General features: G+C 42.5%; 1 protein-coding gene across 1 annotated transcript in view; it reads right to left on the bottom strand.

Moving 5' to 3' along the window:
• The window catches only part of LOC120932957 (tetraspanin-15-like), a 193,476-nt gene that overhangs the window by 64,197 nt on the left and 107,925 nt on the right, over window positions 1-21,354 (bottom strand). Inside the window, exon 3 of the mRNA XM_040345846.1 lies at window positions 15,893-15,967. Coding sequence (XP_040201780.1) covers window positions 15,893-15,967 — 75 coding nt within the window. The remainder of the gene's footprint in view (window positions 1-15,892; window positions 15,968-21,354) is intronic.

The raw sequence follows: 21,354 nt of genomic DNA on the forward strand, positions 1-21,354 counted from the left end.
TTTTTTTTGGGCGCCGTATCTTTTTTTTACCCAACGCAACTTTGTCCCGTCGCAATCCACAAAGCCCGACGTAACGTAATTTCGCGCTATGCACGTCGGGAAAATGACGTCACGAGCATGCGCAGTACGGCCGGCGCGGGAGCGCGCCTCATTTAAATGGTAATCGCCCCCTGGAGAAGAGGAACGCCTTGCGTCGGCCCGATTTAAGTTACACCGCTCAAAATTTCTAGGTAAGTGCTTTGTGGATCGGGCACTTAGAGATTTTGCAGCGGTGTAACTTAAATGGAAAAAGTTACGTTGCCCAATTTTTTGAGGATTAGGCCCGAAAACTCTTACTAAAGTTGAATAATGCCCTTGCTATAGGTGAAGGCCATTTACTTACAGTACTTCCTGAAGCCTGACTGGAATACTGCTAGGGCGTTGCTAAGAGAGGCCTTGGTTGTTACGGTTAACCTTCACCATCACAGGAGTGAGCTTTTTCTCAGATTCAAACCCCCTTAGACCCCATTCACACCTAGGCGTTTTTACGCCTGTATCGCTACGCCGCTGCCGCCAGAGGGCTGAAAACAGATGTCCCTCTATGGAGATGGTTCACATCTCCACGTCGAACGCCTGTCGCCTGCCGCGTGAAAAAAGGTCCCGGACCTTTTTTTCAGGCGTCTTCGAGCGTTCGGCTAGGAGATGGGAATCATCTCCATAGAGGGGGTCATCTTGGGGCACATCTAGGCGGACAATACCGGCGTTTTGTTGCCGCAAATCGCGGTACAAAACGCCGCTATTTTTACCGCGATTTGCGGCGACAAAACGCCGCGATTTCGTCCGTCTAGATGTGAATGCAGCCTTATATGCTCCTTCTCTCCCCTGATGCAGTAGCTCTGAGCTCAGTATTTGTGAGTTCACTCCTGTGATGGAGAAGATGAGCAGTAATGACTAGGTGTCACTTAGTAATGCCCTAGCAACATTATTTTTAGTCAGGCTTCAGGAGGTACATAATTGGCCCACACCTACTGCAAGGGCATTATTTAAGGGGACACTAAAGGTTCCTTTTTAAAAAACAAAACAAAAAAACATGTTATACTTGATTCCACTGTGCAGCACGTTTTGCACAGAGTGGCCCCGATCCTGGTCTTCTGGGTTCCCTCGGCGGCTGTCACGGCTCGTCCCCGCAAGAACTAACCCCCTTCATGGGAGCTCTCTCCCATGGGGGTTAGTTCTTGCAGGCATGCTCCCATGATTCAGCCACAGACTGTATTATTCAGCACCGCCCACCGGCGTGCCGCGTCATTGGATGTGATTGACAGCAGCGCGAGCCAATGGCTGCGCTATTAATCCATCTATTCTAGCCAATCAACGACCAGACTGAGTGGAGAAGAGGATGTTGATGCGAGCGCAGCAGGTGAACGGGCTCAGGCAAGTAAAACGGGGGGGGGGGGGGGCAGTCATTGCCAGTTTTTTTGTTCACCTTAATGCATAGGATTTATTAAGTTGAGAAAAAAAAAACATTTACAACCCCTTTAACTTTATTTGAAGCTGCACAGTTTGTTTTTATCTACAGACATCCCTTATCTGCATAGGCAGGTAGAGGTGAACTAACCCTTTAACTAAAGACTTAGGAGCACCTGTCATGCACATGCTGTAGGCCTCTCAGTATAGAATTACAAAACACAGCAGGGCCTAACACTACTACCTCTGGAAACCAGGAACAATGTGGAGAGCAAGGGGCGCAACCATTAGAGCAGTCATTCTAAAAAGAGGTTCTGTGGAACCTCTGGAGATTGCTAGGGATTCCATAAACTGTGGCTGGCTGACCTCCCGTCTTATGGTTCCTGCACATTTATGGTATCAATTCTACTTTGAGGAACCAGTGTTATGATCTTTTTAGCTGTCTGTAAGGTTGGCATTCTGATCACCACTGTAAAGGAGGGCATCCTTCCTATTGACCAACAATATAAGTGGCATTTCCTCACTGACCCCCAATGTATATTTTGCAGGGGACCCCTAGACCTTAAAATTATTTCAAAGGTTCCTGTAAGGTAAGATGGTTAAGAAAGGTTGCATTAGAGTGTCTGGGGTGGGGGAGCTCTAAAAACATTTTTTTTGTTGTAAAATTTTGGTAGCATTTTAAATGTAACTGGTTTATAAAAAATATATTGTTGCACAAACACATATGTAGCGTGCCATTCGTTGTTTCTTTCTTTTTTCTTTTTTTTATTCATTTATTTGAAAGAAATTAGATTTTCCAGACAACCTTTTGATGAACTCATCACAGCAGTTTAAAATACAAATTCTTTCAGTATGCCAGATTGTGCAGAGCCAAATGACAATCGGCTCAAAGGGCAAGGACACAACCATGCAGGGGGTCTATACCAAAGACCTTGCATCAATATTCATGGGTTACCTGCAGCAAAATAGAACTATTAAAATCTATAGAAGCTTTAGCTACTCCTCCAGCAAATCAATGTATCTTATAAAGTATATGTGCACTGCACATTTGATATTCGTGTTGAATTTGTGAATTTGGCAAAAACATAAAGAAAAATGAGTATGCGTCATTTCAAACAGTGATGTCAAATGTGTGCACAGTTCCAGAAGAAGGCAGTGGTGCTGGGACAATGCTGATATTAGCAGCTGAACTTACACTATTTTAGGAATTGTTTATGTTGTCAGCGCAAAAGCTATAAAAGATTAAAGCAACCAGTGGCATTGCTAGGATTCTGGGGGACCTGTGGGTGTGGTCATGTTGTGCTGACAGTGGGAGGGGCTTAAAAGGGCACGGTTAAAAAAAAAACTAAGCCTACATGCAGTATATACTGTACATCACACATATAACACCCTTGTACCTAGAAAATAAAAGTTTTTTTCTCCATAATTGACAGTGTCACAGACACAAATAAATCTCAACACCTTTTTAAATTAAACTATTTTACAATATATGCTTGCTGCAAACAAAATAAAGAGCTAACACTTTGTTTGCCCCTAACTTAAAATAGTTAGGGACTACTTAGCCACCAACAACTGTTGAGAAAATTAAAACTTTGGTCAGCAGTATGTATTGTACAATATAGCATATATAGTGCAGGAATGTAGAATTATTTAAAGTGGTAGTAAACTCTTCTTTAAAAAATAAAATAAAATTCTCCTGCAAAGTAATATCATATTGTTCAAGTATGCACTGCACCGGAATACATACCTTAAAACAAAGCCCTCCAGCGGTGTGCTGTCACTGCTGCAGAGGCTTCCATCTTCATCCGGTCTTCCTTTCGGGTTTTGCGTGCTGTGACTGCATGAATGGCCGGGCCGCAATGACATCACATTTTGGCCGCGACACACAGCTCTGAAGAAACGGCACGGGTATGCGTTCCTTCAGAGCACATGAGCCGGTAACGTCACTGGCTGCAGAGACACCAAGTATCTCCTAAAGTGCACCTTTTATTTCATTTTACCTACAGGTAAGCTTTATTATAAGCTCACTTGTAGGTAAAAATAAATAAAAAGAGTTTACTACCACGTTAATCTATAGGGTGGAGAGATAAGCAGTATGTAACAGAGAGCCCAGTGTACAGGGTGCATGGGCCAGAAGTATGTAACATACAGTGTACAGAGGATAAGGTTAAGAAAACGACTGAGAGGCCAGGAGTGTGTAATGTACAGTACAAAGTACAGAAACCAGGAGAATTTAACGTACAGCAGTTAGAATTATGTAACATAAAGAAAGCAGCAGTATGAACTTCCCCCTCCAAGAAAAATGCCCTTCTCATCAAAATTGCTCACCTTCAATCAAAACGATCTCGCCTTCCCAAACAAAAATCCTCCCCCAACAGCCCTAAATCATTCCATTATGGAGGTGATGATGCAAAAAAATGTATAAGATGTTGTGGAATTAGGACCCAATGGACTCATGAATGCAAGTGTGTGATCCTGTATATATAATAAATTTAAATTGTACATTCTTGCAAAGTATCCTAATCTGTTTTCAAACTAGCCCCTAGTCATCTTCCGCACAGCACAACTCTCGAAGTAAGAGGAGGCATCCCTAGGCAAAAAAGGCTGATGAGTTCAATAAAATTGGTTGATGATCATCTATACTAGCTTTCTCCATCCCAGGTAATCATGGTTGTAGCACCCTCTACCATAGGTAGGTGCTAGAAGTGTAGTGTTTTGTGTGTTCTGTCAGTGCAGGTAAATTTAAGCAGGCCTATGCTGCAAGCTAAGCCTGTTTGTGTTTGATCTGGGGGCAGGGAGTGGTTAGTGTAGCAGTAGGTGACCGACTCAGGTGGAGGAGCTCGGGGGCCTCTCCTTACAGGGTCATGGAGAGGTGTCCTGGAACAGGAGCTGGAGAAGCAGTCGTTCTGCATGTCCAAGTAAATCCTTCAGGAAGGACTCAGGGCAGGAGTCAGTGAGTGAAGCACAGTGGAGATCTGGAGCCAGAGGGAGAGACTATGGAGAGTTGTGTCAAATCGTTGCAGAGCCATGAGGGCAGGCAGGATTTGCAAGTGGCTTGCTGGGATCAGTATCATCAAATATTCTTTTTAAGTAATGTCCACGGCCACAAGAAGGGGTACTGTAGGCCCCTGGCCTACTAAAGATCATTAGTTGAAACTACTACTAGGACTTATTCAGAGTGAGGCCCGGTCAGCTCAAGATGGCGGGACAGGATTACAAATGCTGTGACAGGAAAGTGATGTGCAGGAGGAAAAGTGTCCTTGAGATAAAAGTCTGCAGGGATGGTGCAGAGGTAGGAAATGCTCTGAAGTGAAGCGGTCAAGATTAGAGTCCGCCATTTTTGTTCTAACTGAAGAAATGTAAAGTAATGAGTGAACTGCTATAACATTTTCAATGTAAAACATGACCCACCAAACATTGCAAATACTAGTTTATCCTATGGGCATCCCATATCCCCAAGCAAGTTCAATCCCCCCAAATAAAAAATATGCGCGGATGTAGTAACTCGTAGCAACACACCACTACATGGTCAAAGAGTCAAACCCTTAAAATACAAAATTTAAATGATACAAGCAGATGGACATACTGTAGGCTATGGGGCAGATCCACAGAGATCTGCACCCGCGCAGCGTATCAGAGATACGCTACGCCGCCGTATCTTACCTGGCTTTAGTTTGAATCCTGGAAGAATTTGCGCCGTAAGTTACGGCGGCGTAGTCTATCTCTGGCGGCGGAATTCAAATTGGCGATTAGGGGGCGTGTTATATTTAAATGAAGCGCGTCACCGTGCCGAATGAACTGCGCATGCTCCGTTTCTAACTTTCCCGACGTGCATTGCGCTAAATGACGTCGCAACGACGTAATTTTTTTTAACTTAGACGTGAATTACGTCCATCCCGATTCACAGACGACTTACGCAAAAAAAAAAAATCAAAATAAACGCGGGAACGACGGCCATACTTAACATGGCAGGTCTAACTATATAATATATATAATATATAATATATAATATATATAATACCAGCTTTAACTATACACCGGAAAAAGCCGACTAGAGACGCCGTAAAAAAATGCGCATACCCGACACGGAAAACGACGTGAACGCCACCCAGCGGACGCGAAGTATTGCATCTTAGATCCAAAGGCGTACGAGGACGTACACCTGTCGGATCTAACCCAGATGTCATCGTATCTTGGTTTGAGGATTCAAACCAAAGATACGACGCGGGTAATTTGAAAGTACGCCGGCATATCAGTAGATACACCGGCGTACTAGTTTTGTGGATCTGCCCCTCTATCTCTAGTAGTAAATGTGGGTTAGAACAGGGCATCTTAACACCACAAAATGGTGCTGCCAATAATACCAAAATTGGGAAGACACACTGCAACCCTTTGTACAGGTATGACTTGGCCTTATCCAATCCCTGCACAATTCTACTGTTCACAAAACTAGAATGCACTACTTCTAACAATTGATTTTACACTGACACATAACTGTTGTTTGTTTTGGGTCTTCACATCTACCCAGCTAAGTGTCTTTCTATTACCACTATGATTACTCTTCCTCCATATTCTTACCATCTAAATTCCTTGCTGACGTATACATGATGCCAAATCCTTTCATACACAGATATTCAGAAATTCAGCGTGAAATTGCCTCTTTTCAATCTGAAGTCTAAGAATCTTCTAGTGCTCTGCTTGCCATTTATGAGACAAGTGATGCTGCAAAAGATGAATTTATGATTCATACCCTCTATCAACAAAAGAGCAATCCACTCCTCACGACTGCATTAAAAATTGGAAAGCAATGACTCAAACTTTACACAAAGCACAAACACTGGGCAACATGTACCATCAGAGAGAGAAACAAGGAAGAAAGGAACTCGTTTGGTTCTCATTAATGATCATTGTATAAAAAAAGAATATTCCAGGCAGGGAGTGTTAAGCTTGCTAGACTGAAGACAAAATGAAAAAAAATCTGTAATTTTGGCTTAAAGTGTACTTTTAAAAGTAGTTTGTTATGTTTACAAACGCTCCATAAATTCTGCATAGAACAAAGAACGCACATGCTTGCTCCACATCTCCTCTTTTACATTTTCTTTAATGATATATTTTGTTCAATCAGATATTCTTTATGAAATGTTTTTGCTTTTAAGTTTAGAGCCCAGAAGACATAAGCCTAAGTACAAAAACAAATGAAGCCAATAAAGCTGCCATCTTGACCTCCAGTAAAGAACCAGGCCTTTTTCTGACATTTGTTGTTTACAAGTTTAAATTGGTATTTTTTGCCGATATTTTTTTACATTTACTTAGAACCCCCACATATTAAATAAAAATATAGGGCCAGATTCACAAAAGAGATACGACGGCGTATGTCCTGATACGCCGTCGTATCTCTGTGATCCGCCCGTCCTAATTATGCGGCTGATTCTTAGAATCAGTTACGCATAGATAGCCCTAAGATCCAAAAGGTGTAATTGACTTACACCGTCGGATCTTAGGATGCAATTCTAGGCCGGCCGCTAGGTGGCGAGGCCGTTGCGGTCGGCGTAGAATATGCAAATGACTAGTTACGGCGATGCACGAACGTCCGCGATGCCCGTTGATCTAAATTTACGTAGTTTCCGTAGCGATACGCGTCGTAAAGTTAGGGCTGCCTCCTAGGTGTTCTAAGCAATGTAAAGTATGGCCGTCGTTCCCGCGTCAAAATTTAAAAAATCACGTCGTTTGCGTAAGTCGTCCGTGAATGGCGCTGGACGCCATTTACGTTAACGTCAAACCAATGACGTCCGTGCAACGTCATTTAGCGCAATGCACGTCGGGTAATTTTCCCGACGGAGCATGCGCAGTATGTTTGGCGCGGGAATTTGAATTAGGCGGGCTTGCGCCGAGCAGATTTACGTTACACCGCCGCAAGTTTACAGGTAAGAGCTTTGTGAATCAGGCACTTATGCTGTAAACTTGCGGCGGTGTAACGTAAATCAGATACGTTATGTTGCCACGGAGCAACGTAAATGTACCTGAATCTGGCCCATAATATATATATATATTTATATATATATATATATATATATAGCAGAGACCCCAAGGAATAAAATGGTAGTTATTGCAATATTTTATGTCACAGCAGTGTTTCCAACGCGTTTTTTTGGGAAAAAAAATTAATGAATTAAAAAAACAAAACCGTAAAGTTAGCACAATTTTTTTGTATAATGTGAAAAACTATGTTACGCTGAGTAGCTTAAAAATTGTGCATGCCTGTGGAATGGTGACAAACTAGGGTACTTAACCACTATACTACCAGCTGCCGTCAATTGACGGCGGCAATGTAGCTCAGTTATTCTGACAGGACGTCAAATGACGTCCTCGTCTTTTAAAGCCTCTAGGGGGCGTGCGGCGGCGCACACGGACCCGTCGCATTACTGGAAACACGATGCGTGTGCCTGGAGGCCGGGATGGCCGCCTGGCACCCGTGGTTGCCCAGTAACTGAGCAGGACCGTGGATCTGTGTGTGTAAACACAGAGATCCACGTCCTGTCAGGGAGAGGAGACCGATGCTGTGTCCCTCGTACATAGGGACACAGATCGGTCACCTCCACAGTCAGTCCCCTCCCCCTACAATTAGAATCACTCACTAGGCTACACATTTAACCCCTTCCTCGTCCCCTAGTGTTAACCCCTTCCCTGCCAGTCACATTTATACAGTTATCAGTGCATGTTTATAGCACTGTTCACTGTATAAATGTGAATGGTCCCAAAAATGTGTCAAAAGTGTCCGATGTGTCCGCTATAATGTCAGTGTCGCAAAAAAAAAAAAATCGCAGATCGCCGCCATTCCTAGTAAAAAAAATAATAATAAAAAAAAAATCATAATTATGTCCCCTATTTTGTAGGCGCTATAACCTTTGCGCAAACCAGTCACTATACGGTTATTGCGTTTTTTTTTTTTTTTACTAAAAATATGTAAAAGAATACGTATCGGCCTAAACTGAGAATTATTTTTTTTTTAAATGGGATATTTATTATAGCAAAAAGTAAAAAATATTGTGTTTTTTTTTTCAAAATTTACGCTCTTTTTTTGTTTATAGCCCAAAAAATTAAAACCGCACATGCGATCAAATACCACCAAAAGAAAGCTCTATTTGAGGGAAAAAAAGGATGTAAATTTTGTCTGGGAGCCACGTTGCACGACCGCGCAATTGTCAGTTAAAGCGACGCAGTGCCGGAAGCTGAAATTTCGCCTGGGCAGGAAGGGGGTATATGTGCACAGTAAGCAAGTGGTTAAAAACCTCCATAGGCGACTCTTTCATTTTTTCTACAGGTTATCTGTTTAGAGTTAGAGGAGGTCTAGTGCTAGAATTATTGCTCTTGCTCTAATGATCGTGGCGATAGCTCACATGTATGGTTTGAACACCGGTTTGAACACCGTTTACATATGCAAACTACGTACAAGTTTGCTTCTGCGTGCAAGCTTGGAGGGACGGGGGCACTTTAAAATTTATTTTTTCTTATTTATTTTACTTCTTATTTTTTATTTTTACACTGTCCCTTTAAAAAAACATTTTTTCATCACTTTTACTCCTATTACAAGGAATGTAAACATCCCTTGTAATAGAAATAAAAATGACAGGTCCTCTTTATTGCGAGATCTGTGGTCAAAAAGACCTCAGATCTCACATTTACACTTAAAAGAAAAAAAAAAAAGTTTTTTTTACATTTACTAATAAAAAAAATTGTCCCTTTAAGACCATTAGGCGGAAGTGATGTCAGACGTCGCGCCGGTCCTTCAAGGGCATGGAGTCGAGTGGGGGCATCTTGCTGTCAAAGTAATGATGTATAAATACAGTGGGCAGTCCAGAAGTGGTTCAAATGCCATAACTGATCAGTTGTGACACCAGCAAATGGATGGTTTGACAGTTTGGTTGAGAGCACAACCAATGTGACAGTTCTTACTGGGAATGTAACTGTTTACTCCTGCTTTAATGGTTTAAAAAAACAGTTAACATTCCTGGAATGCTTACAGTCAACCCAACTGTCAAATCTTCAAATGGCATGTGTCATAACTAATCACATGTGCAGCACCATTGCAGTTCTAGATCAAACAGAAGCAGCTTCTTTAGATGTTAAGGATAGGGGGTTTAATTCCGCTTTAAGGCTGTTAGCAGATCGGTCTCTACAGTTTCAGCAGTGCCAAAAAATAGAGAGCAACTGAGCATGTGCAGAACAGGATGAGGCAGTGTATTACTGCATTTTAAACAGTATAGGCCCTTATTTGTAATGTTTTACATAGCTATACCTGCAAAAGGATCAGCATGAAGTAATCTAGCAAAACGTAATTTTCTGATTAAAATTCCACTTTAAATTCATTCAACCAAGAGTACAGTATTAAAATGCATAAGAGCCATCTCTAAAAAAAAGTTTGTGTTAGACAAGGCAGACTTGACCCCTAAACCGCTCAAAGGGCCATACCATTTTACACAGAAAAATAATCACATTAGTAGTTAGAGACATACTGTATGCATATATAATGGAGAACAGAACTGTATCACTGGGAGTAGGCTTATGCTGTCTATAACATGTCCAATAAGTAATAAAGTATCTCTCTCTATATCATGGCGTCCAACTAACAATCATCCAAAAGGAACCAATATACTACTATGTGTGTCAACCATTGGTCTTAATAAATTCTATATTTAGTATATATAAAACACAGTGTATGTGCCCTATAATTATGCGTCAGGATAATAAAGGTGAGGGTAAGCTTTACCCCAGGGGTGCCCAACCTTTTGAAGAGCGAGGGCCATATAAGCAACTTGGTAACTGGTCGTGGGCCACAATAAGTGGAGCGAGTGCAGACAGATCCGTGTCCGCTCTGTATATACAGAGCGGACACCGACACAGCCTACTCTACTCTTTGAGCCCTCCCATCCGATCCAACCAGATGGAAGGGGACGGATCCCCTTCTGGTTTTTTTTGTGGATCAGTTTGGAGGTAGGTGGGTGCAAATGGACACAAACGTTTGTTTACATCTGCCACTCCATAGAGGTAAATGAAGGGTCCGCGTGGCCTGAACCGATTGTGTGAAAGGGTCCTAAGGCTGATGTGCGGCAGTTTACCTGCACTGCGGGTGCAGCACAGTGCACCTGTGGCTTTCCTGCAGGTTAGCTGCACTTTGCCATCGATGTCTATTATATCCTGCAGGTGTGGCACACTTGCTGAAAGCACACAAAAAACAGAGATAATAACAGAAGTCTATGACTCACAACACTCAGGGGTTGAATTCTCCTGTTAAGAGGCGCAAAGCCTTTCAAGTATACAAGTCTCTCCGTGTAGATGTGGTTTTCCTTCAAGAAACCCACTTTCCTAAACGATACAACCCTTCCTTTATGCATGCCCACTTTCCATTGTTTTACCTAGCTAAAGCAGAAAACAAAACTAAGGGTGTGGCCATTTTGTTTTCTAGGTATTGTAATTTTAACCTGACTATAGAATTTGGAGATCCGGAAGGTAGGTTTCTATTGTTACAAGGTACCCTTGATGGCAGACTATACACATTTATCTCTTATTATGCTCCTAACAGAGGTCAGAAAAAGTTTTTCTCACAGATGCTTGATACCCTTCGACCATTTATGGAGGGGATCATTCTTATGGGTGGAGACTCTAACCTAGCTTTCGACACGGGATTGGATAAGTCCAAACCTTCTGTCAAGGGAATCGTCAGACCGACTAAACTTAGTCTACAAGTAGCACGCATTCTACATCAGTCTAGATTAACTGATATCTGGAGGGAGATGAACCCCAAAATTAAGGACTATACTCACTATTCTAACCCTCACCACTCTTATTCGCGTATAGATCATATATTAATCTCTAACCATCACGTCCCAGCTGCCATTAAGTCTCATATAGTTGATGTTTCTTGGTCAGATCACTCGATGGTTCTATTGTCACTGAGGAGAGAGGACACTTCTCCTAAAGTGTCTCATTGGACACTAAATAAGTCTATTTTGAAGGACCCTGTCCTAATGAAGGATATTGAGCGATCTCTTCTAGAATACTTTAAGCATAATGATACAGGAGATGTGTCCCCTGAAACTCTGTGGGCTGCCCACAAGGCTTCTATCAGAGGCAAAATTATACAAGTGGCCGCTGGCCTCAAGAAACAAAGAAACATAGACATAAGGAAGCTGGAAAACAACTATATAGAGCTCCGTAAAAAACATAAATCTGATCCTCTTAACTTTCCTACTCAGGCACTTGATGCAGCTAGATCTGCCCTAAACTTGGTACTTACCACTAAAGCTGGGGAAGATATGAAATGGACTGGAGCTAATTTCTATAAATTTAAAGATAAAATAGGCCCGATGCTAGCTCATAAACTCTCACCCAGATTTCAATCACGGTCTCTCCCTAAAATAAGGATGACTGATGGTTCTCTTACCCTGAATCCTAGGAAGATAATGGAGGCCTTTCATGATTTTTTTTCTAAGCTTTATGCATCCACTGATGATTCTTCTTCAGAGGGAATGGATGATTTTCTAGACAATTTGAATCTACCTCAATTGACTGAAGTTCATAGAGAAATGATGGAGTCTCCCATATCAGCTGAAGAAGTATTGTTAGTAATTAAAAACCTAAAATTAGATAAAGCCCCGGGCCCTGATGGGTTTTCAAGTGCTTATTATAAAACATATTCGAGCATTTTAACACCCTACATGGTTAAATTCTTCAACCACATGACCGGTGGAGTTCCCATAGACAGGCAACTTAATTTAGCTTATATTTCGGTTATCCCAAAGCCAGAAAAAGACCATAGCCTGGTGGAAAACTATAGACCTATATCCCTCATTAACAACGATCTTAAGATACTCACTAAGGTAATGGCCAATAGAATGTCCTCTTTCATTGGCCAGTATGTTAGTAAAGATCAAGTAGGCTTCATCGCTGGAAGGCAAGGTCCTGATCAGGTTAGGAGGGCTGTGGATCTGATCTCCATTTTGAACTCGGGCTGGACTGGTGATACTAATCAAAGGGGAATGCTTCTTTCTATTGATCTACAAAAAGCATTTGACTCAGTATCATGGCCATTCATGTTAGAAGTGATGAAACGTTGGGGGTTTGGCACGAAATTTCTTGGAATCTTATCTGCACTTTACTCTCATCCTAAAGCTAATATACGCTTTCAGGGTATCTTTTCGGAACCTATTGAGATTCATAGGGGTACTAGGCAGGGTTGTCCTCTGTCTCCCCTGGTGTTTGCAATAGTTATGGAATCCTTGGCTATAGCTATTCGTGAGAACACAAACATCAGGGGAGTTAGATGTGCCAAAATGGAGCATAAATGTGCCTTGTTTGCAGATGACCTTTTACTGTTTTTGACCGCTCCAGATACATCCCTACCGGAATTATATTCTCTTTTAGACAAATTTTCTATAGTTTCAGGTCTAACTGTGAATATGGCCAAGTCTAGGGCCCTCAATGTTTCTCTCTCTGAATCCACGGTTACTAAAGGAAAATTATGGATTCAAATGGGACACCTCTTATATCAAATACCTAGGTATCTATTTGACTCCCAACATCCAAAACTTGTATTTGGCCAATTATCCACCTATGTATAGAAAACTTGAGAAAGATTTGAGAGATTGGGGGACTCAGAATATAGGTTGGATTGGTAGAATTAACTCGGTTAAGATGACTCTTCTCCCTAGGCTTTTGTATCTTTTTAGATCATTACCCATACCGATAATTAAAAGTCATCTAAAATCCTTTCAAGGAAAGATTATCAAGTTTATTTGGAACAATAAGGGTCCACGCCTTCCATCTCGCACTCTCTATAACTTGCCTGAACAGGGGGGTCTGGGGGTACCCAACTTATTATGGTACTATCAATCAGCAAGATTGGCACAGTTATCGGAAACTTTTCTTAAACATGAACGCCCTGACTGGTTAGATATAGAAGAGCAGGCGACCCTGAATCTAACGATAGAGGAGTTAATGTGGAGTCCTACCAAGAATAGGCCTTCTATTTTATCTCCGACTCTTTCTCAAACCTTTGTTTTATGGGATTCACTTAAAAACAATCCCTCTCTAATTTCTAAAGGCAGACCTTTATCGAGTATTTTTCTAGACCCACTCTTTGTTTCTAAAATTGAAGTAGATTCGTTCAAATGGTGGCATGACAAAGGGTTGTATCGTATAGGCCGTTTTTTTTTCGCGCTCGGGTCCACTTCCTGAACAACACTTCATTGACAAGCTAGGTCTTCCTGTCTCAGAAAAATTAAGATTTTCTCAACTACATGACTATGCACAAAGCCTATGGGATAGTGGCTCGATCTCTGGACTATTGACACCTTATGAAAGTAATTGTGATCAGGGTTTGATCAGGAAGGGGAATATTTCAATCATATATCAATCGCTTGCTAATAACTGCACCAAATTACCTCATATGCTGGCCTGGGAAAGGGAACTTAATAACAACTGGGATTTATCTGACTGGTGTAGTAATTATACTAGATCCATTAAAGGATATGTGAATATATCCCTTGTAGAGGCTAATGTAAAAATTTATACTAGGTGGTATTTAGTTCCCGTTAAACTGGCTTCCATGTATCCGTCAACTTCGCCCCTTTGCTTCAGAGGTTGTCAGGGATTGGGGTCTATGGTACATATATGGTGGGAATGTCCCAAAATACGTGGATACTGGAGTAAGGTGTTCAACATAATAAGACGTGTCACAGGCTGTAATTTGCATCAATCCCCCACTATCGCTTTACTTAACGGGATGTTACCCCAAACCTCCAAGGTTACTAGAAAACTCATCCTATACATTCTGACAGGTGCCAGGATCACAATTGCAGCTGCGTGGAAAAAATCTACTGTCTCCATCCGGTTTATGAAACAAAAGGTTACATGGATTATGGAACAAGAAAAGAGGGTCTGTTCCATGTTGGATATGTCTACTCTTTTCCATGAAATATGGGAACCGTGGATGAAATTTATGGGAATATCTTTTATCCCATAAAGGCTGTGGTGATATTTATATCCTTAGGACGATGTTGTTCGTTGACAGGCAGGCTGCCATCTCTTTTTACTTTTACTTTCCCCTGATCTTCTTTTTTTTTTTCTTTTCTTCTCTTTTTTCTCTTCTTTTCATTGATTGTTATTTGATTTGATAATTTTGTTTTTTACACGAGGATAACATCCTTGTTATTTCTCATTCTCAGAGTGTTATGTTTAGAAAAAAAAAAAAGATATATATAAACATTTGTAATAGCCTATGTTTGGGTTATCAAAAGATTCCACCAACTTTTTGGGGATGTTAGGCATGTTAAGGGTTTTGAAAATATATATTTACAGATACTGGTGGGTATTGGTGATAATTATGGGAGGGAGGGAAGGGGGATTGAAAAGTTTGCTTAACCTCTTGGACACAGACTGTTCCCAGTGGGGGTGTCGGAGAGGTCATTGTTATCCAGAAATCCTGTCCTTTATTCGTTCCATGAAATTAGACCCAGTACACACATGGGGTTTTTTATTGTGTGACAACAATAAGCCTAAGGAATTATATAGTTTATGGAAATATCCTTTTATTTATTTAATTATAAATTATTGGTTATACCTAGCTTTTCTTTTTAACTATTACAATCTGTTATAATCTCACCGTATGGTGATAGCATATGATATGGCTGTATATGATAGTCAGTTTCTATGACAAGACCATCTTCTATGCAAAACAATGCATTGGATTTATTATTTACTGTGTATTACTGAATTGTATACTGCTGTTATAGTACAAATGTATGTACTTTTATTGAAAATAAACATAAATTTGAATGAAAAAAAAAAGAAGTCTATGACTCAGTGCAGGTAACCCAAATGTGCACTGCGCTGCACCTGCGAATCAGTTGGAAAGCAGCCCAGTAACCACTGCAGAACAGATATGCCCATATATACACTGCTTTTAGTAATGTTGCTGTCACAGGCACAATGCATTTGGTATCAATCCGCTTGTGACAGGAGCTGGTGCTATACAGGAAGCATCGGCATATGCGGCTCTGCTCCCTCGGCAGCCGCTTGCTTCCTCTACCGCTGGCTTCATTCAAAACACTGATGCTCTGGGATGGCTTGAGAGCCTGCTATCCCAAAGCAGGAGGTTGTGGGCCACATCAGAAGGCTCCGTGGGCCACATGTGGCCCTCGGGTATGCGGAGCTCAATCTAATAATCTAACTCTAATGAGTTACAAGGGGGCCAGGCCCGAGGTGTCCAGCCAATTGCTCCAAATTCTGCTATTGAGAATTAGTGATAAGTTTGTGTGCAATAAACAATAACTTTGTATATATTTACAAAATAATGAAAATTTAAAAAAAGCAAAAAGTGATAATTTTTCTTAAAAAACACATGCATCCCTGCATCCTGTGCTCTTTTGGCTTCTACAGATGTTAAACTTACCTGATTTTCGAAAACAAGTTCAATGACAATCAGTAAGAGCTCTATGATGAAGATGACAAGCAGGACCCAGAAGAACTGAAGAAAGAATAGGAGAAGTTGTTGAAATCAAGAGTTGACAAAATTGTTACAGATATTTAAAAGCAAGCAATGACCCTCTCCTATAAAAAAAATAATGGACTTTGGTATTGTTCAAACAGTCTGTTTTTCTCATAAACAATGATCACATTCATGGCTTCAAAATCCATCCTTTAGAGCAGTGGGGATCGGGACCCCCTTGGGGGTCAAATGACGATTTGCTAGGGGTCACCGAACCCCCAGCTGTTCCTGAAGCCTGCACCGCTCTCCCAGCCTTATCGTGGCCGCCCAGCTGGGCTGTTCCTGGAGCCCGCGGCCGCCCACTCAGCCTCTTTGCAGTTGCCCACGGTCAGTCACGGCATGGCTGGGGGACAGAGACTAGAGGTCAGCTGACTGGTGAGGTATCTGAAGTGGGAGGGGCTGAAGGAGACCCTATCTCCTGATTTCGGCATAGGTGTCACTGCTGCGAGACACCACAAAGTCAGCGACACAGTAAAGCCAGAGACACAGTGAGTAACACTACCTATGATTAGAGTTGTCATTTAAAGTTCCTACTACAGTTCTCCGATCAGCAGATGACCTTGATCAAGAGCACCCAAGTTGGCTGATTAGAACCCCCCCCACCAAGAGAAGGAATAAAAATAGAGAATACATGGAAGGGTCGAGGAATAGAGGGGGAGGAACTAAGAAAAAGGGAGAGAAAGAATTAGAGAAAGAACAAGAAAGACGGCAAGAGAGGAATGGGGGCAAAAAAAAAAAATCAGGATAGAAAGAGATAAAAGGAAAAGAAAGTAGAACAAAGAGAAAGAGTGGTACATCCAAAAATGTACCATAAGGGGTTTTAATAGAGTACAAGTTGAAGGGACTCAGGGAGCGCTAAATATCCGTGGATTAGGGGCGCAAATTACTTGTCCTTGCTGTGGGTGCTTACAACCCACGATACGAAAATAATTTTACTGTTAGGGGTCCCCACAACTTGGGAAATTTTATCAAGGGGTCACGGCACTAAAAAGGTTGAGAACCACTGCTTTAGAGGATATTAAAAAACTTGACTGGCAACAGACACACTTTTTTAACGAAAAGCCTCGTACACAAGACCGGTTTTCCCGGCAGGAAAACTGCCAGAAGAGCATTTGGCCGGGAATCCCGGCCGTGTGTATGCTCCCTAGCAGTTTTCCAGACAGGAAAACTGCCCGGGAAAAATAGAGAACCTGCTCTCTATTTTCCCTTTGGGATTCCCGGCAGAGTGTTTCCTGCCGAGAAAACTGGTTGTCTGTATGCTTACCTGTCCGAGGTAAAACGTTGGTTTTCCTGACGGGATTCCTGGAAAGCTTGCCTTGAAAAGCCATGCATACAGACCTCCACTGAAAAGAACCGCCCATCTTTTGAATGGCAAGAACGCGGTGACGTCATCGACTACGACAAGCCGGCGCTCGTCACATTCGATGCCGTCGCCGCCATCTTGCTACACCCCACACTAAGCTTGTATGCTACCGCGCATGCGTTGAAGTCTTATCGAGCATGCGCGGTAGCTGACATAACCATTCAAAAGATGGGCGGTTCTTTGAGTGGCCATCTGTATGCACGGCTTGTCAAGGCAAGCTTGCCAGGAATCCCGTCAGGAAAACTGATGATTTTTTCCTGACGGGATTTCCGGCCGTGTGTACAGGGCTCAAGACTGACTTCACAGTAAAGTCTAATTAGTCACCATACCTGACCAGCAGGCACCTAGAGGCAACTGCATGAATGAAAACCTAAAGTGGTTCTAAAGCAGGGGTCTCCAGCTGTTTTTGCGAAACTACAGGTCCCATCATGCCTCTGCCTGTGGGAGTCATGTTGGTAACTGTCAGACTTGAAATGGCTCATGGGACTTGTAGTTTCAGAACAGCTGGAGGGCCGCCAGTTTGAAACCCCTGTTCTAAAGTCTCAAGATTTTTTTACCTTCATGCATTCTATGTGTGCAGCATCCCTCTCCAGCCTCCCCTAATACTTACCTGAGACTGATCGCAATCCAGCAATGTGCACAAGAGCCTTGGCTCTCCGGGGACTCTCCCTCCTCATTGGCTGAGACAGCAACTGCTACCAATGTCTAGACTAGTTCTTCCAGGAATGGAAGAACATGATATTCATCCTTGCTCCTAATAATGCAGCAAAGGTGGACTGAATGGGCAATTGCCAGGCCTGGATCCAGTCACATAGGGGCTGGCAGGAGCTTGTTGAGCCCAATGCAAAACTCCACTTCCACAAGGCTAAAACTTGAATCAACATTTTACAGTGTTCTAGCATCAGATCTGGTGCTTGCCTGTACAGTGAACCTGGGCAATAGGCAATGTTAAAGCGGAACTAAACTCTCCCAATCAACATTACCTATTTTTAATCCCTATGCCACTAGCCTAAGTAAATAGATGGGGGGCAGGGCCGAGTCCTGCTGTTTGTGTCAATGGACGTAGCAATGGGACTTGGGAGGGAACCCGCACAGGTGCCCCCAGGGAAATCGGTTTTCTGTGGGGGCACCCAATGAAGGAGGGGCCTGTAGCACTGGCGGTGGCCCTAGAAAAAGGTTCGGGCTTCTCTGTGCAAAACCATTGCACAGAGCAGGTAAGTATAGGGATTACAACCCCTTGAAACTAAGGGCAGATGGATTCCAGGAAGTACATGATACATGAATCATCTGTCCTTACTCAAGATGGCCCTGGCTGGAAATGCTATTTTTTTTTTTATCAAAGTGATTTTTTAACAAAAAGCATGGAGTCATGGATGGATAGGTAAACTTGCTTTGAATATTAAAAATTTGAAATAGTGTTTTCAGTATGTGGTGCTCAGATACAGTTTTGCTTTAAGGTTTACCGGAGGCAAAACTATGAACGACTTTTATAAATCAGGGCTAAAAATGCACTGTACACAATAGGTTGCGCCGTTCGTAAAAAACGTCAAATACGCGGGGTCACAGTTAATATACATAAAACACGCCCACATCATCCACATTTGAATTAGGCGGGCTTACGCCGACACAGATACGTTACGCCGCCGTAACCAAGGGCGCAAGTTGTTTCTGAATACAGAACTTGCGCCCTAAATTACGGTGGCGTAACGTATCTGAGATACGTTACGCCGGGCGGATAGATAGACCATTCTATCTGAATCTAGCCCATAGAATTTATATATGCACAAATTAGGACTATACATATACACACAGCCACACAGACAAGCTTTCCTCATCTCCCTATCTATTACACTGTGTCATATTCTCTTAATATTTGATTCATTGCCTTGTCGGTGACCTGTGCCACTCATTACATCTGTGCCATTTTGAATAGAGGGAGTACAAGTCTCCAGCATATTAAAATGGCAAGCATCACAATTAAAATGCAATCATGTAAGGAAATGCTGGGAACGAGAGATGTCCTGGCTTGTCAATGACTGCTCATGTGTCTGGATATTAACTGATTGCATGACAGAGTCAACATTTCTTTGCTTAATCCCAAGTGATGGCCAACATGTCTTCACCAATATTGTGTTCCAATATTGGTATTAACCTTTGGGCTGCTAGGAAATGACAACAAATGGAGCGCTCACGTTTCTTGTCTCTGCAGCAGCCGTGATAAATGAGGTCATTAGAATCTAATAGGTCTGAAATAGTTTCCACAGATAACACTTGTTTAACTCTTTGTTGTGTTGACTGGTATTCTGCAGAAAGTGAACATCAGTTGTGGCGGTAATGTACTGAGCCATGTTGACCAAAAATAAAGAGCAATTATATGGAACCATAAATGTTTTTCTTATTAGCCAACTGTACAGCAAGGTGACTCAGTGGTAAGCAAGGTCACCTCCAGCCTTTCCAACTCTACACCCATAGCACAATTCACTGCTATTAAATGGATGCTATAGCCATAACTATAGTCCATAGAGATTATTTTATAGATTGTATAGACTATCAGTAAGCCTCCTTAAACCCCAAAATGTTTGATAGCAAAGAATAAAAAACTTCACACCAAAGTCAATACTCAAGGTCCTCCAAAAATAGATTCCCTTTTGAAAAGACATTGTTGAGCTTACATACGAACTTTTAAAAGGGACCAATGCCTTTATTTACACTGGGTGTTTAGCCCATGTTACATAAGATTCTGGTGTTTGGTTCAAGCAGAAGGTACAAGTGCCCTGTCCAGCCCTGCTGCCAGCAGCCTGTAAAACGGGAGGCTGAAGGCAGCTGTAGCTGGGCGGTACACTAAGTGGAACTGTGGTAGTAGGGCCCAGTGGGGTCAAGATGGCTGGGCTTGGACAGGACGGACATTGCAACAAAGTGGAGAATTTTTGCAGACACGTTGGGCCAGATTTAGATAGGTTAGCGGATCTTTAGATCCGCGTAACCTATCTGATTTACGATCCGCCGCCGCAAGTTTTTGAGGCGAGTGCTTGATTCACAAAGCACTTACCTCAAAATTTGCGGCGGCGTATCGTAAATCCCCCGGCGGAATTCAAATTCCGCGGCTAGGGGGAGTGTACTATTCAAATCAGGCGCGTCCCCGCGCTGATCGAACAGCGCATGCGCTGTCCGGAAATTTTCCCAGCGTGCATTGCTCCAAATGACGTCGCAAGGACGTCATTGGTTTCGACGTTTACGTAAATTACGTCATCCATATTCGCAAACAACGTAAAAAATTCAAATTTTGTCGCGGCAACGACGCCCATATTTAACATTGGCTGCGCCTCATAGACCCAGGGGTAACTATACGCCGGAAAAAGCCGAACGCAAACGACGTAAAAAAAAAAAAGCGCCGGGCGGTCGTTCGTTTCTGAATCGGCGTAAATGCTCATTAGCATATTCGACGCGTAAAAGACACGGAAGCGCCACCTAGCAGGCGGCCTGGAATTGCAGCCTAAGATCCGACGGTGTAAGTCACTTACACCTGTCGGATCTTAGGCATATCTATGCGTAACTGATTCTATGAATCAGTCGCATAGATACGACCGACGGAACTCAGAGATACGACGGCGTATCAGAAGATACACCGTCGTATCTCTTTGTGAATCTGGCCCCCAATGTATATCTGTAAGGTCACATAGAGAACACTAATACCTGTCTTTAGACATCCACCCACACAGTATAGGAAGTTTAAGACAGGATGCATCGCTCTGCAAAGCAGCCAACACCTCGCTAGCCGATGCATAAAGCTGATAAATATGTAAATTAAGGGGGCGTGTCCAAGATGTCGATCACCGGTGCAGAAGCATAGTGCGAGAGCTCTGCCACTCTGCCCGATATTTACCCCGTTTCCCTGCAGACCTACAGAATCCCCCTTAAAACAATTGTCTCCAACAGAGTGCCCCATGGATCAATGGATACACTCCTAGAGACACGGGGCACAACTAAAATCTGGGGGGGGGGG

The sequence above is a fragment of the Rana temporaria genome, chromosome 3 (genome assembly GCF_905171775.1).
Source record: "Rana temporaria chromosome 3, aRanTem1.1, whole genome shotgun sequence".
NCBI classification, from domain to species: Eukaryota; Metazoa; Chordata; class Amphibia; order Anura; family Ranidae; genus Rana; species Rana temporaria.